Here is a 14854-nt window from a genome sequence, read left to right on the forward strand (position 1 = left end):
GAGGAGTGAGAGGGAGAGTGAACGAGAGGGAGAGAAAGCCAGAGCTAGAGACAGGAAGAGACAGAGAAATGTCATTTGTAACTATTGTCCTGGTGGGGGGTGGGGAGGTGCTGCAGGTGGTGGCTTTGCATTAATCTTAATAATATGATGGGGAAAACAGACAGAGGACAGAGTGATGTGGAAGGAATGAAAAGGACAAAGGCCCCGGAGTCACACAGGATCTCAATTGGGGTGTATGTGTCTCAAGTCAAATCCCACTTTGAATTGGAGCACCAGCTGTTTGACCTCAGGGCAGTATCCAACTCTCACCTCTCAAGTTTAGGACTGGATTCCCCCCCACCCCCCACCCCGATTACAAAACAGTTGTCAGGATTATGTTAAAATGCTCCACGTCAGTTCAGTACCTAGACTGGTGCCAACACACAACTGCTGTCACTGAATTGTCATCAAGCCCATTCTGACTTAGAAAACTGAAGGGCCGAGTAGAACGGCCCCATAGGGTTTTGTAGGCTGTAATAGTTACGGGAGCACACTGCTGGGCTGTTTCTCCCAGGGGTCCCCGGTGGGCTGGGACCACTAACTTGCCGGTTTGCTGTCAAGTGCTGCACCATGACAGTCCCTTATACACACAGTAAGACTCCAAAGCAGACCCACTGTCATCAGGTTGATTCCACCTCACAGCGACCCCGCAAGGCAAATGAGAACTGTTCCCAGGCATCTCCAAGACTGGAAATCTCCACAGAAGCAGACTGCCTCCTCTTTCTTTGAGAAGCAGCTGGTGGTTTTGAACCACTGACCTTCCGATTAGCAGCCGATTGCTCTCATGGCACCACCTCAATTCCTTAGAAACCCCAAACCCAATGATGGCTCAGTTGATTTTGACTCACTGCATCCCCACACGTGACCTCCAAGGCTGTAAGTCTTAATGGGAGGAGACTGCTCACCTTTCTCCCTCAGAGCACGGACCTTTCAGACAGCAGCCCAGCACAGAACGCTCGATGCTACCAGGGCTCCCAACCGCGTAATGTTCACACCCTCCTGGTGGCCCCAGGGCCCACGGCTCCAGGCAGCCATCATCTCCCATGCTTTCCCTGAAGGCTGCTCCCAGCCATGTCCCCTTCCTCCTGAGCAGCAGAGATAAAAGTAAATAGGATGGAGATGCTGTCTGTAAGCTCTTGAGAAGTGAGCGTCCCTATCTGGTTTCTGCATCATTCTCCTCTTCCTCCATCATCATGGAGCATTCCAGAGAAACTGGTTGAAGGAAGAGATAATGTAAGGACAAAAAAATAATTTATTTAAAAAGAAAATAAGAGGAGAATTTTACAGTGATTCCAACTTTCTGCCATTCAGGACATTTGCTCATTGATGGGCGTTTACTGAATGTCACCATGTAACTGCAGCTTTGGTAACTACTGGCAACTACTGAGGGATCAGGAGAAGACAGTCTACGCTTGGTCTTAAGCTTCTGGCTTAGAAAGAAAAACTGACAGTATGTTCTAGCTTCGACTAGAGGGACCTTTGTTGGGAGGTGTCTCGAGTCGGTTCCAGTCCCTAGAGACCCACGTCTAACAGCATGAGATGCTGCTGGGCTGTGCACCGTCGCCACACTGGTCACCGTGTGTGAGCCCCCGCTGCCCGCCCCGTGTCAACCCGAATCCCGGAGGGTCTTCCCCTCCACTCGGCTCACCCTCTGCTTTGCCAAACAAGCTGCCCTCCTTCAGGGACTGGTCTCTCCTGATGACACGTCCCAACTACGCGAGACCACGTCTCATTCTGCTTCTAATAACAGGGTAGCTTCACTCTGGCGACGGCTGGACTCCGCCAGGGTCAGATAATGAGTCCGTACTCCTCCCTGTCCATTTGTTGTGAGGTCTTCATTTGTATCCTCTGTGACACCCTTTCCTGATGTCCACTGTTACCACCCGGGTCCAGGACGTGGGCTTGTCATGCCTGGCACAGCAACATAGTCCTACTCACCCTCCCTGCCAGTCTCCACATTGTAAGGAAGCTCTGCCATCTTGTCTCAGTAAAATCAGCTCTCACCACACTCCTGCTTCAAATCATCCCATGTTTCTTACTAAGTTTCAAACGGAATTACAAAACCAAATCCACGGAGTGATCAAAGCGAGTCTGCCAAGTTTTCCTGTAGAGTGTCACTTCGTATATATATTTGACTTGTGGGATATTTGGTCCCTGTCTAAGCTACCCATTTCTGGCAGTCAACCACAAGTAGCCAAAGGTGATGAATAAACAAGTGGGCATGACTGTGTTCCAACAAAGCTGTGGTAAGAATCTGTGAATCCTGAAGGTAGGCAGTTCGAATCTGCTCCACAGGAGAAGGATGGGTGATCTCCCCCCAATTACTGCTGCTGAAAGCCTGCTGGAGGATCAGTTGTGGATTAGTTCCAACTCAGCAGTACACAACAACACAACAATCAACAAAACCAGGCAGTCTATCAGATGTGGCCCACACATCGCAGCTTGCTGTCTTCCGGAAGTCATCTTGCCTGACCTACTGCCGTGAACTCGCATCCCACAATTCTTACTTTTATCAATATTACACAGCCACTCTGTCCTCTCCTCTCTGCCACTCCTGCTCAGATCTTTGCAGTGTCTGCTTCCTCTTCCTGGAATAGTCTTGCTCTAGGCCTTGGTCTTGGGTGGGCTACTTCATTTTCACTGGTTTCGGCGAAAAAGAAGTCACCTCCTTAGAGAGTCCACCCTTGACTTTATTGTCAATATTGCTTATCATCGTGGTCTATTTTATTGATAAGTCGCAGACAGCAGTTTTTGTTGTTGAGTCAGGACGGACTCATAGCTGATCTTCCAGCAGGTTTTCAGAGGCAGTAAATTACACAGAAGATTGCCTATCCTTCTCCTGAGGAGAGTATTTGAACCATGTGCCTTTAGGATTGCAGTGGAGCTTCTAACCACTGGGCCACCCAGAGTTATCGCATTTATTCTTTCATTGTTAATATTCATTGTGCTCAATAAAATGCAAGTATTTTCAGGATCGCTCATTTACTCATTGTTGTTGAGTTGAAGCGGACTCATACTTGACCCTCTAGTGGGTTCCTGAGGCTGTAAATCTCACAGGAGGAGACTGCCCATCCTTCTCCTGTTGACCTGATAGATTCCAATGTCCAGAGAAGACAGGTCTTTGAGTGAGGAGTGTGGTTCCCTGTGGGTCATGCCACTCTACACTGTCTGGGTCAAGTGTCACATTAACTTAGCTCCTCCCCTAGTGTCCTCTGGTCTACAGAAGCTGCCCAATTAATACTTGGTGAATAAATTTGCTGAATGTAATGGTGGTAAGAAATTTATTTCCATGTTAAGTGTCCTTGCAATTTTTACTGCTTAATACAGGCATGCCATGGCTATTTGGGATTTGGCTCTCAATGATTTCAGTAAGTAAAATAATGCAATAAAGCAAGTCACACAAACATTTTGGTTTCCAATGCAGATGAAAGTTGTCCCGAGCCTCCACTGGAGTCCACGACGTGTGCAATGGAATGATGACCTACACCGGACATTTTGTTTGGAAGTCTTCTTCCATCCCCCACCCACGCCTCTGCTTCTTGGCTTTCTGGGAGCTATGAGAAACTTGAATCTGCCCAAAGGGCTCTTCTGGCACCACAGTCCTCCCCTTGACTCCTGGTGGGTCAGTTGGCGAAGAACCACCTATAAGCAGGTTCACCAGAGGTCTAGCAAATGAAGCAATGAGAGCTGTATGCCTGCCTGCCTGCCTTCCTTTCTTCCTTCGCTCTGTCCTTTCTTCCTTTCTTCTCTTTCTATATCTATGCATCTTTTGACCAAAGAGCTGATATCCTCCAGCTTGTTGTCAATATACTATGAACAAATTCTCAGTCTCTAGGGTTAAGGATGTGCCTTGGAATCTTGACCATCTCTCATCTATTTCTTTTGCACCTACATGACTGCTTCAGCTTTACGAACTTGGGACTAACTCAACTCCCCAGGACCTTATTGTAAGGTCTGTTATAAGGAGGATTCAAAAAAAGACATTACTCTTAGAAAACCTGAAGATCAGAGGAGAGGAAGACCCTCGTTGAGATGGATGGACAGTGTCAATGATAATGAGCTCACAACAGACATGATGAAGACGGTGCCGGGTCAGGCCAGGCCCCTTGTGTTGTACACTCAGCTGAAATGAGTCAGAGTTGACCAGATGACACCTAACAACAACCAGACTGAGAGAAGTCTCCTATCGAGCTGACAATTTGGATTTCATCCTGAAATTCTTAACAGTTTTCTAAGAGAGGCTTGGCACTTTCATTTTTCATCAAGCCCAGCAAAGGACAGGGTGGGCCTTCCATGTAACATGGCTCAGGGCCAGGCATGATACTCTGTTCACTAACAAGGTGAAACTTCAGGCAGGTTTCTAGAACTCTCAAATCATCAATCATCTTATCGTAATAGGTGCAGATGTAACAGAAGCTGCCTTGGAGAACTCCTATGAAGACTCAATGAGTAACGGTGCTTCACTCAGTGCTTGGAATTTATGATGTCCAGTAAGTTAAATCCAGGGTATTTAATAAATGCTAGCATTTGGCTAATAGAGCAGCTATCCTCATTATTCTGGCAATGTCTTCTTAAGGACAGGTAAGGCAAAGAGACATGCCGTTTGTGTGAAGGGACATTCATCTCCCAACAGACCAGGCGTCATTTCCCTGCTCCAGTGTACCCGAATGCCATCAGCACCGATCCATCACAGAGGAAGGTCACCCATATTTATCTGTGCGTGCAGACAGGAGACCATTTCCAGCTGCTCAGCGCTAAACTCTAGGGTATTGTTTTGGGGAATCATTACCGGATGAAGGAAGATCAACAGAAAATAATGGTCTTTGAACTTGGCAGATATAAGCTGTCCCTTTTGTGGAGCCACAAGGCATTGATTTATATGACCCAGGCCCAGACTTTGGCTGTTCCCCAGGGAACAAGCAGATTTTTGTGTGAGTCTGATGTTCTTTGAATGCCCAAGGCATGCCACAGCCTCAAAAACCTAGAGTGGAGGGCTGGGTCCTTTCATGTCTTTGGAGAGTACAAATGCCAAGGCTCCACAGTCTTTGGTGGCACTTATCCACTGGTGTTTTGTCATTGGGATCCCTCTGGGCACTTGGGAGAGTGGCTAGTGTGCAGGGCATGTGGTTTACTGAGTTGGTGCAGAGATGAGGAAGTGAGAGAGGGAAGGTGATACAGAAAACAGGAAGCACAAGGTGAGGCCAGCTACCAGCAACTGGAGCTCATTCTTTTGAGAAAGCATTAACTACATGGCATAAAATTCACACTTGGCTACTCCAGCCATAAGGGCTGGGATACTGCCCCTCCCAGGCCACTGGATATTGGTTAGGAGCTGTTCCTGGGCCACTCAAATTCTTAGGCACTTTCAGCCAATAGTGCACAAGGCAGATTAGATTCTAGCAGGTGGATGGCAGTCTCTCATCAAGATATATAGTTGTTGGCTACTGATTTAGGCTCAGTTCTGCTCTTGCTCCTTGCTTTTGATGTTATTGGTATGTGCCATCAACCCTCCAGTGGGTTTTCAGAGAAAGTTAGTCCCATGTAAGACTATCTTTCTCCTGTGGAGCAGCTGGTGGATTCAAACCACATGCCTTTGGGGTGGCAACATAGGTCCTTACCACTAGGCTACCAGAACTCCTAGCCTTTACTCACGCTGAATATGTATGTCGATGCTGCTTCCAGTCAGAGGCACTGACTGCCTTGGCGAACCCCACACACAGAGGTACAGGAACAGTCTTTCTCTTCCTATGTGGACCTACTGAGCTACATTTGTCTGCTGAGTTTCTAGATTACACTCAGTGTCTCTAAATGTTTAGGGTCATTTGTACTGACTGGTTTTGCTAGAAAGTAGACCAGCTTGCTGTGGAATTCTCCTTGGGCTTTGTGGTCAGAGAAGTCGACCAGAGCTTGTTGATGTTGGCATCTCTCTTCCCTGGTGGCTGAGTCAGCACTGGGGCCTTGGCTGAGGGACAGAGTCACTAACATGCTACAGTGGCCTGCAGGTCAGATGAGGCAGCACTTGGACCATGGTACAAACAACATCAGCAAAGCTGGCCACAAAACAAATCTTACTAACAAACTGCATAATCCAGCCGAGGGTCATTTATTACAGGGGAAATTCCAAAAGGAGACGGAAAACGTTGAATAACCGTTCCTTAGAAGGAAGGATGGTGAGACTTCTTCTCATATACTTAGGGTGTGTGATCAGGAGGGACGACCCCCTGGAAGACATTGTGCTTGGGAAAACACAGGGCAAATGAAAGATGGTAAGACCCTCAAGGAGATGAGTGATCCAGTGGCTGCAAGGGGCGTAAGCACCGCGGAGATAGATGTTGGACGAGCATGAGCCACCTCATGAACCAAAGGCAGACAATGCAGAGCAAATCCCAAGCCCTGTCTCCATCTATCCGTTCTATGAACTGAGGAAGACCCTAGTGAAGCCTAGTGAGCACCCACCAGGGTTAGCATTTCCGAGAGGAGGATGTAGGCTGTGCACTGCCTGTGACCCAGAGGACTCCAGCACACAAGGAGCAGTGTGCCGTGAAATGAGTGACCACGATTTTCAGTCACTCCCGGTAAGTGTTCAGATCTTGGGGGTCAATGGATATGTGGGTCCCATCTTTTCCAGATTTCTGCTGTCCTTAGGGATGCTCGACCAATCACAGGTGGCTCTCCTACCAGGTGCTAAGCAATGGAACTGGGTTTTTCCCCCCTCTAAAACTTTGTCACAGCACCTCCTCTTTCTGACCCCTAATGTGCCCTACTCCATTTCAGCCACTGCTCTAGTCATGCCCAGAGAATGCTGAAAGAAAGAAATGATTCAGGACAAATTCCGCACAGCCGGAAGCAGCTGCTCCATGCAGACATCCCGTCTTTCTGTATTTTTATGGGATAATACCAATCATAAATATAAGTTAGAGACGATTTATGTTTGACTGCAGAGCCATCCACCCAGACTGAATAGCTCTGTGCTTTAAGAAATTCAACATGCATAAAGGATTCTATTTTTCTTCTAAAATACCACATGTATATAAAGCGATAACATTTGAAATTCTTTCCAAAACTTTCACGAAGGGCGCTGTGGGAGGGAAATTGGACATCGTCTAATCATAGGCACGCATAATATACAAAGACATGCACGCGCATAGCCGCCGAGGTGCAAGCGCTTGCATTTACATTTAGAACATTTTTCCGGAACATTCCACATCCGAGCCACTCACGCCCAGGACCAGGTTACTATGGATGGAAAGTGAGGATCATTTTTCTGCTCTGTTCAAATGCAAGCTACTTCGAGAATGCCCCCCCTCCCCACTGGTTCTTCTAAGCATGTTCTGCACATTGGTTTATTTCTGAAAGTTTTGGTAGACAGCAAATCTGAACTTGATGGCTTCTCTCACCTCAAACTGTCTCTTCATCAAAAACAGCTGAAAGAGGGGTGCCCTATGGAAGGGTTCCTCGTGATGTGATCTGACCCACTTACACCTACCCTCTCTCCACGTCAGCGAGTGGCTCACCCTCCTCCTTCAAAACCGCTTCCCTTCTGTCCTCACTGCTTAGAGCAAGGACACCCTTCCTTCACAGGCTGCCATGCCATCACATCTAGAAAGGAGAGAGCCGCTCCTCCCCTGGGAACCCAGCTCTCTGAAGCAGAGGGAGGTTTTTGGTACCTTGCATATAATTATTCACCTGGTAGTCTGGGGAGGTTACCATGACAACGCTGCCAGGGTCTCCTGTATCTACATGTCATTGATGCATCCTGTCAATTCAGAGAAGGGAGAAAAGGCAGGCAGAGCATCCTCGGCCCTCTGTCTCCCATCTGCCCTGCTCAATGTCTCTTTCACTTATTTGTTTTAGTAGAATCCAGACACAGCTTCAGTGATACGCTTAGTGCCCCACCGTTTGCCTCCAATGCATTTTAAAGCTCAACATCAAAGCCTAGCCTGACTGGGAGGTTTATTACTTGGGTCTTCACTTTTCCAAGTGTTATGGTCAAGACTGAGTTCTGCTGCTGGCCGTGGCATGCTTTAATTAGTACGTGCTGGACCCAAGAGGAACACTAAATCCAGAAACCTTTCTTGATAGAAAGGTTAAACACTGGGAGAATCAGAAAGAATTCTATAGTAATCTCAAGTGATTTCCATAACAGGATGTACATGGATTTCCAGAGAGGAAGAAAGGATCTTGCCTTTGGCCCTGTGACTAAAGACAAAGTTTTCTCCGTGTGCGTCTCCTTAGAAAGGGACAAGATATCTCGCTTTTTTAAATCAGAAACTGCTCTTAAAAGTACATACTAAATGATAACCAATGAGCTTAATGTGAGAACCTTAATTGTCTCTCCCAATCTCTATTTTGGAGTTCCCATCCTCAGGCATTCACAGGGTGAGGAGAGTGTTCTCTCAGAGCCCAAGACCAGCCTTGAGTCAAGGATTTCGACACCCAACTTAGTCAGAGAATCAACCTAAGTGATCACAGGAGATTTCTTCCTGGCTTAGGACACTGCAGTCACGCTTTCAACGTAACTGTCCAGGGAAGTTATATGTTAATGTTTATCACTGTTGTTAGGTGTAACTGAGTGGTTCCAACTCACAGTAACCCTATGAACAATGGAAGGAATCATCATCCAGTCTGGGGCCACCCTCTCAATCTTCCTATGGAACATTTTAGCTGCCACTATGCCAATCCATTTCATGCCAATCCATTTCACTGGGGACCTTCATCTAAGTGCTGATGCGCGTCAACAATTTGAAACAACTGTAAAACACCATGGAGACTTATTACATTTGACTCTGAAAGTCATTATGTCAACAATGAGCCGAGTGAACATACCTGTGGGTGAGCCCTCCATGACGTGGCCGACGTAGGGACCCTCCCGAAAGACTGGTCTGTTGTCATTCTGATCAATCACAATGATTTCCAGGGGGACTGGCCCCTCAAGAGTTTTGCCACTGGCATCAGTAGTCTCCACGAAAAGCTGTTGAAACAAAAAGATTGGGGACGGGGAGAGAGAAAGACAGTATTACTTCATTATGAAAATGGAAGCCAGGTGCTCGGGAGAAAGTAGGTTAGATCAGCAATTTTATGAGCCTTTGGCAATGTTCAAACTGTGGTCTCAGTGGGTAGTCACTGGGGCTGGAATGGAAATGAAACATTTCAAGGTACGAGGTAAAGATCAGTTCATGCTTGATGCCCCTTGGGAAAATTAATTCATCAAATCTGCAAAGAAAATGTAAGTGCGTGTGTGTATACACACAGGAGATACACACACACACACATACATAAATGTATATGATATTAAATACCCCATTCATAATCAACCAAAACTTAGAAAACGAGCTTAGACTGTTTTCTCTGTCTCCAGTATCATTATGCTTAGAAGAAATGTTATGCTAATAAAATAATTGGCTAAGCTGTTATGAATAGAGTGCATTAGGACATAACCATATTGATGGCAATATTTATGAGACATTCAGGTCGATTAATATTTACAGAGGGTTGTAATTAACCCGAAGGCGGTGCCCCTCTGCCTGTTTATCTCCACAGAGGGAGAAAGACGAGCCATCTCCTTCCATATGATTTACAGCTTCAGAAACCCAAAGAAGTTCAGCTATGAGTTGGTTCCAACTTGTTGGCAATGAGCTTCTTGAGTAAGTGAACCTAGAGGTTGTGAGGGGCTGGATGAAACACGGGGATTCTTGCCTGTCAGAAGCTTACAGTCCAGCAGGGACGGCAGAATCCCATGCAACACCCCACAGGGAACCTCTTGAGATCTCAAGAGCAACAACAACAACAAAAAGCACAGTATGAACTCCAGTTCTCTTGCTCGTCTTAGAAGTGAAGAATTCTGCCTTAGCATTTCCAATAAACGGCCATGAACTAATGCTCTCATTGTCCATAATCAACTCAGCCTTGATCCAATAATTAGTAGCATCTCTCCTTGACCTCATGGTCTCTGCATAGGACGTAGAACAGTTTCGTGATCCAGTGAGGATCTCTGTTGTGTAAGCAAAGGTCTGCTTTCCTCTAGCTGTGACCTTGAGCAAGTCACTTCACTTCTCAGTCTCTGCATCTGTAAAGTCGAGATAAGATCAATGCCCAGCATGAAGGACTTGTGATGTTTAATAACAGCCAACACCATCTAGCTGTGAAGAAGCCTCGGTGGGATGGTGTATAATAGCTTGGGCTCCTAACAGAAAGGCTGACAGGTTGAGTCCATCAACTGCACTGGTGGAGAAACACAGGCAATATCCTCCCATAAAGATTTACTACATTTGGAACAAATGGTGAGTTCTCACTCAACGGTTGTACTTAGTGTGCATCTATAGCACTTGGAGTCCCCGGGTGGGATTCACAGTCAATGCTAACCAAATGTTTGGAGGTTTCAGTTCACCCAGATATGCCTCAGAAGAAAGGCCTGCCAATCTGGAAGACCCCAGCCACTGAACATCCTACGGAGCACAGATCTATTTGGCCGCGCCCTGTAGTTGTAATGTCGTGATTTGGAGTATACAAGGAGGATATTGGATTTTAGGATCTAGTGCTTACTTAGCCTCTGCACAGTATTAAAGGGACTGTGGTGGTGCAGGGCTTAAAGGAATTGGCTATTAATCAAAAGGTTGGCACTTTGAACCGACTGTCTGGAAGAAAGATGAGGCAATCAGCTTCCGTGAAGATTTACAGCCTAAGAAGCCCTATTGGCCACTCAGCTGCAGATGCTCCAGGGTGCTAGACAGGGACCGAATCCTGCAGTGTGCCTGGCTTGAGTATGCTGTACCAATTCACCTGACCCTCACCCTGAGGACCATTTCATAGAAGGAACAGAAGCAGGGAGGCCAAGTGACTTGTCTAAGGTTATCCAGCCGTTGAGCGGTGGAGTCTGGAAGTGGTCCTTTGAATTGACGTGGTTTTTTTAAAAAATTTTTTTTTAAATAGAATTCAAATACATTGTTTTTCACACTGGACCTTTTCCTTTTTAAACCACAATATTTCTAAACTGCTTGTCACAAAATGTATCTCAAGAACATTTGTTAACTGCTTTATGCCACTTTTACTATCAAAGTAATTTGTCAAATCTAGGCCAAATAAGTACAATAAAAAAAAGAAGTATTCTTTTTACAAATCCACGTGCTCACTTCCCACCCGCTAAGACTGTGACTTGGTATCATAATTTTTTAAGTTGTTTTTCTGCCCGGTTGAGTCAGAGCTGACCCATAGCTGAACCTCTAGAGGGTTTTCAGAGGCAGTAAACTGCATCAGAGTAGACCGCCCGTCTTTCTCCTGTGGAGCAGCTAGCGGATTTGCCCACTAGGTCACCAGAGCTCCCTCCACTAGACTCTCCTATCCCGGTGATTTCCCCTCTGCTTCCTTCCCCTTTTACTGCCCCACTTCTCTCCTTTGGCAACACAATTCTTTACCAATAAACATGGCATAACCTTGTTGGTATCACTTCCAAATTTATTTGGAATGTGTTGCTTTGTCTATATGAAGACATGAAATGGCACTAGCACCCACCTCAGTGTGTGATAACAAGCGCGGATGAAAAGAACTCTCCACAATTACACACTAAAATACAGCTATCTGGCAAACTGATATTGAAATCTGGTCTACTCGGAATATTGCTTGAGAACACACAAAAAAGCACAAACATCAGGCATACGCAACCTTGGAATTGAATTTTAGCAGCTAGAGAGAGGGTAAAGGTTTGCATTCACTCTGCGGTACTTTGAAAAACATTCTGGTGATTGACTTCCTAAGTAGCATCCTTTAAAAAATCACAAGGAACACAGTTCTGCTCTGATACGTGAAGTGCCCGTGAGCTGGAATTGACTTACAACGACAACTCAGGTTTTCAGGGGTTTTGTAGTTGGCAAATGCCGAACTTTCCGGACTGCAAAGGTCCCTTAAATTGCAGAGGGTACTTCTGGCATCAGAGAATAAATGTTCAATGATATTCATACTTCCCTTTCCTCTTCCTAGTTATCCAAAGACATCCTAAAAAAATCCAAGACATACACTCCTTTATTCAGAAAAGACTGGGAAAGGTTTGTTTCCTTTTACTCACTTAATGGATTCTTGGGGCAAGGACTGAAAAAAATTAACAAAAAAAGCAAAGCAAGCCAGAATGCATTGGAAGGGAGGTGTTTCATTGCTCTCCAGGTTTGAAGGGGGCTCTCGTTTGGGAAATTCCTAGTGTGAGAAAAACAAATGGGAGCCACTGGCTGAAAGCAAGGCTCTACTTGTTCAATGGAAATAGAAACCATCCAGTCTTTCACTGCCTATTTCTGGACCAACTTCTTGGACCTGAAACTTCTATTCTTTGTTTCCATGGTTGAGCTGCCTGGGGAGAATCAGCTGGGATGTATAAAAAGGTTCATTGTGGAATGAGAAAGGAGAGACACTCAACTAATTATAGACATGAACATTTGTCCAAGGATGCAGTGTCTAATGTGACCAACCTCTACAATGTGCTTTCTAATCTCCAGTTGCTATGGAGCTGACTCCAACTCATGGCAAGCTCATGCGTTTCAGAGACGTGTGCTCCACAGAGTTTTGAAAAAATTAGTTCCTGGGAAGAAGATCATCAGGGAGGCAAAAGTATGTCACTTTCCTTCCAAGGCTTCTCTGGATCAACTTGACCAGCTAACCTTTGGGTCAGTGGGTGAGCACTGTAATCATCTGAACCACTCAGGGATTCTGCTGTGCTTGCTACAGTCTCACTATTCTAAGGGTGGGCTCTAGACTGGTAGCATCTCCATCCCCCAGAGCCGGTAAGAGACACAGACTCCCAGGCCCTGACAAACCCTTCCGAGCTACTTTATGTATCTTATCTGATTCCCAGAGAGTGCAGTGCACGTAACAGTTGGAGTAGTTCTGCTGTGTGCCATGTGGCTTGGAAACAGAAGTTCAGAGGCTTGGTCAAGTTTAGGATAAGCACTGTCAGGTTTGGCCACACGCAAATAAACCCTACTTGATAGAAAGTTCACTTCCTGCATTTGGACTTAGCTATGACTCTTACACACACAGGCAAGTATTGGTATTCTGTGTGGATTTGCCTGGAGATGTCTGCCTGCCTGCCTCCCTCCCTCCCTCCTTTCTTCCTTCCTTCTCTCTTGCTAGTGCACACATGTATGTACACACACACACACACACACACACACACACACACACACACACTCTTACTTTACAGGATTCTACAAATTAACACATTGAAATTGTCACCTACATGTATTGATATCTCCCTGTGTGAAGCCAAGAAGAGTGAAGAAAACCAAAGAAGCCTGCATAGCTCTGATAGGTCTCAAGAACCTTAACTTCCAGCACCCTGAGACCAGAACTAGGAGGTGACCGCTGACTACTCTGAAAGGGATCAAGAAAGAAATCAAATGGGAAACACAACTCACAATCAGTAAAATGTCCACCTCTACTGCTCTGATAGAAATAGGTTCAAACTATCGAACACTATGGCTCTTATCTGCTCTTGATGAACTTACCCCTGAACTTCTAACTTTCAGACAGTTATTTAGGATGAACAATAATATCAGGGAGATGTCCAGTCCTTAGAACAATCATCCCTACACAGTTACTAGGGCATCATTGTCCAAGGTTAAAGCTAAGAAGGTTAGGAAGCCAGATACTAGAAGAGTAAATGGAAATGAGAATCACAGGAAAAGAGCGGGGAGTGTGCTGATATGATGGGGGAAGGTGGTCAAAGTCACAAAATAAAATATGTATGAATGGGAGAACAGAATAACAATCTGCTCTGTAAGCTTTCACACAAATCACAAGAAAAACTTCAAAAAAGTAAACATCTAAATAATAATTTTTAAAGACATATATTGATTTTAACATGTGACTGCTACCATGTGGGTGCTGAATTCTAATCCAAATCTAACTTCTCTATATTGATCCACTTTCTGCCTTTTCTAGAGAAGACAACTATTTAACATTCTAACAATTTAATTTAAAAGTTTTTGAATAGTCATTATCGGGGAAAGAATTTGTGAGCAAATAGTGTGCACAATGCAGGCAAATGATTCTCATTTTGCTTTAAATTAGCTGGGGGTCCTTCTAGGATCGAACGCCATCACTCAGAAGTCACTTTCTTCCTGAGAGGAAACCACGTCCTCGCCTGTCTCGGTGGCTCCATCAAGCCCTGTCTTCAGTGCTCCCCTGACCCCCAGAATCTCTTATGAACCCGTCCTTTTCTCACCCTACCTGTCATTATCTCCTGAGACTGTCATTTTCATTTCCCATCTTTCAGGTCACTGATTGGGGTACCTAACGAGTCTCCCTGCAATGACGAGAGGTTCCACGACATCTTTTGGAAATGGTTATTTTTATGTCGCTGCTTTTATTGAGTCAATTCTGACTCCTAGTGACCCCAAGACTAAGAGGACAGAACACTATTGGGTCCCGTACTATGCCCACATTGTGCTACGCTGGAGTCCACTGTCACATCTACCATGTGAATTCATCTCATCAAGAACCTTCTTTTTCACTGGCCCTTTATGTACCAAACATTATCTTTTGTCCCCCCATAGATCTGTCCTTCCTGAGAAGATGTCCCAAGCATCTGAGGTCAAACCTTGCCATTCTTGCTCCAAAGGAGCACCCTGCCTGTCCTTCCTCCCTCCAGGACATTTGTTCTTCTGTCTAGAGATGTTGCTAGATGATGTTAGATGTTGTTAGGTGCTTCTGAGCCGAGCATGACTTATAGTGCTCCTGTGCCCTCCGCATCCTCTCTGGTACACTTGAGCCCACTGCTGCAGTCACTGTGTCCAACCATCTCATTGGGGGTCTTCCTCTCCTTTGCCGGTCC

General features: G+C 45.6%; 1 protein-coding gene across 1 annotated transcript in view; it reads right to left on the reverse strand.

Moving 5' to 3' along the window:
• The window catches only part of CDH13 (cadherin 13), a 1061540-nt gene that overhangs the window by 334180 nt on the left and 712506 nt on the right, over positions 1-14854 (reverse strand). The window contains exon 6 of the mRNA XM_006888881.1: positions 8866-9010. Within this exon, the coding sequence (XP_006888943.1) occupies positions 8866-9010 (145 nt within the window). The remainder of the gene's footprint in view (positions 1-8865; positions 9011-14854) is intronic.

The sequence above is a fragment of the Elephantulus edwardii genome, unplaced genomic scaffold (genome assembly GCF_000299155.1).
Source record: "Elephantulus edwardii isolate Elephantulus edwardi_28Jun2011 unplaced genomic scaffold, EleEdw1.0 scaffold00072, whole genome shotgun sequence".
NCBI lineage: Eukaryota > Metazoa > Chordata > Mammalia > Macroscelidea > Macroscelididae > Elephantulus > Elephantulus edwardii.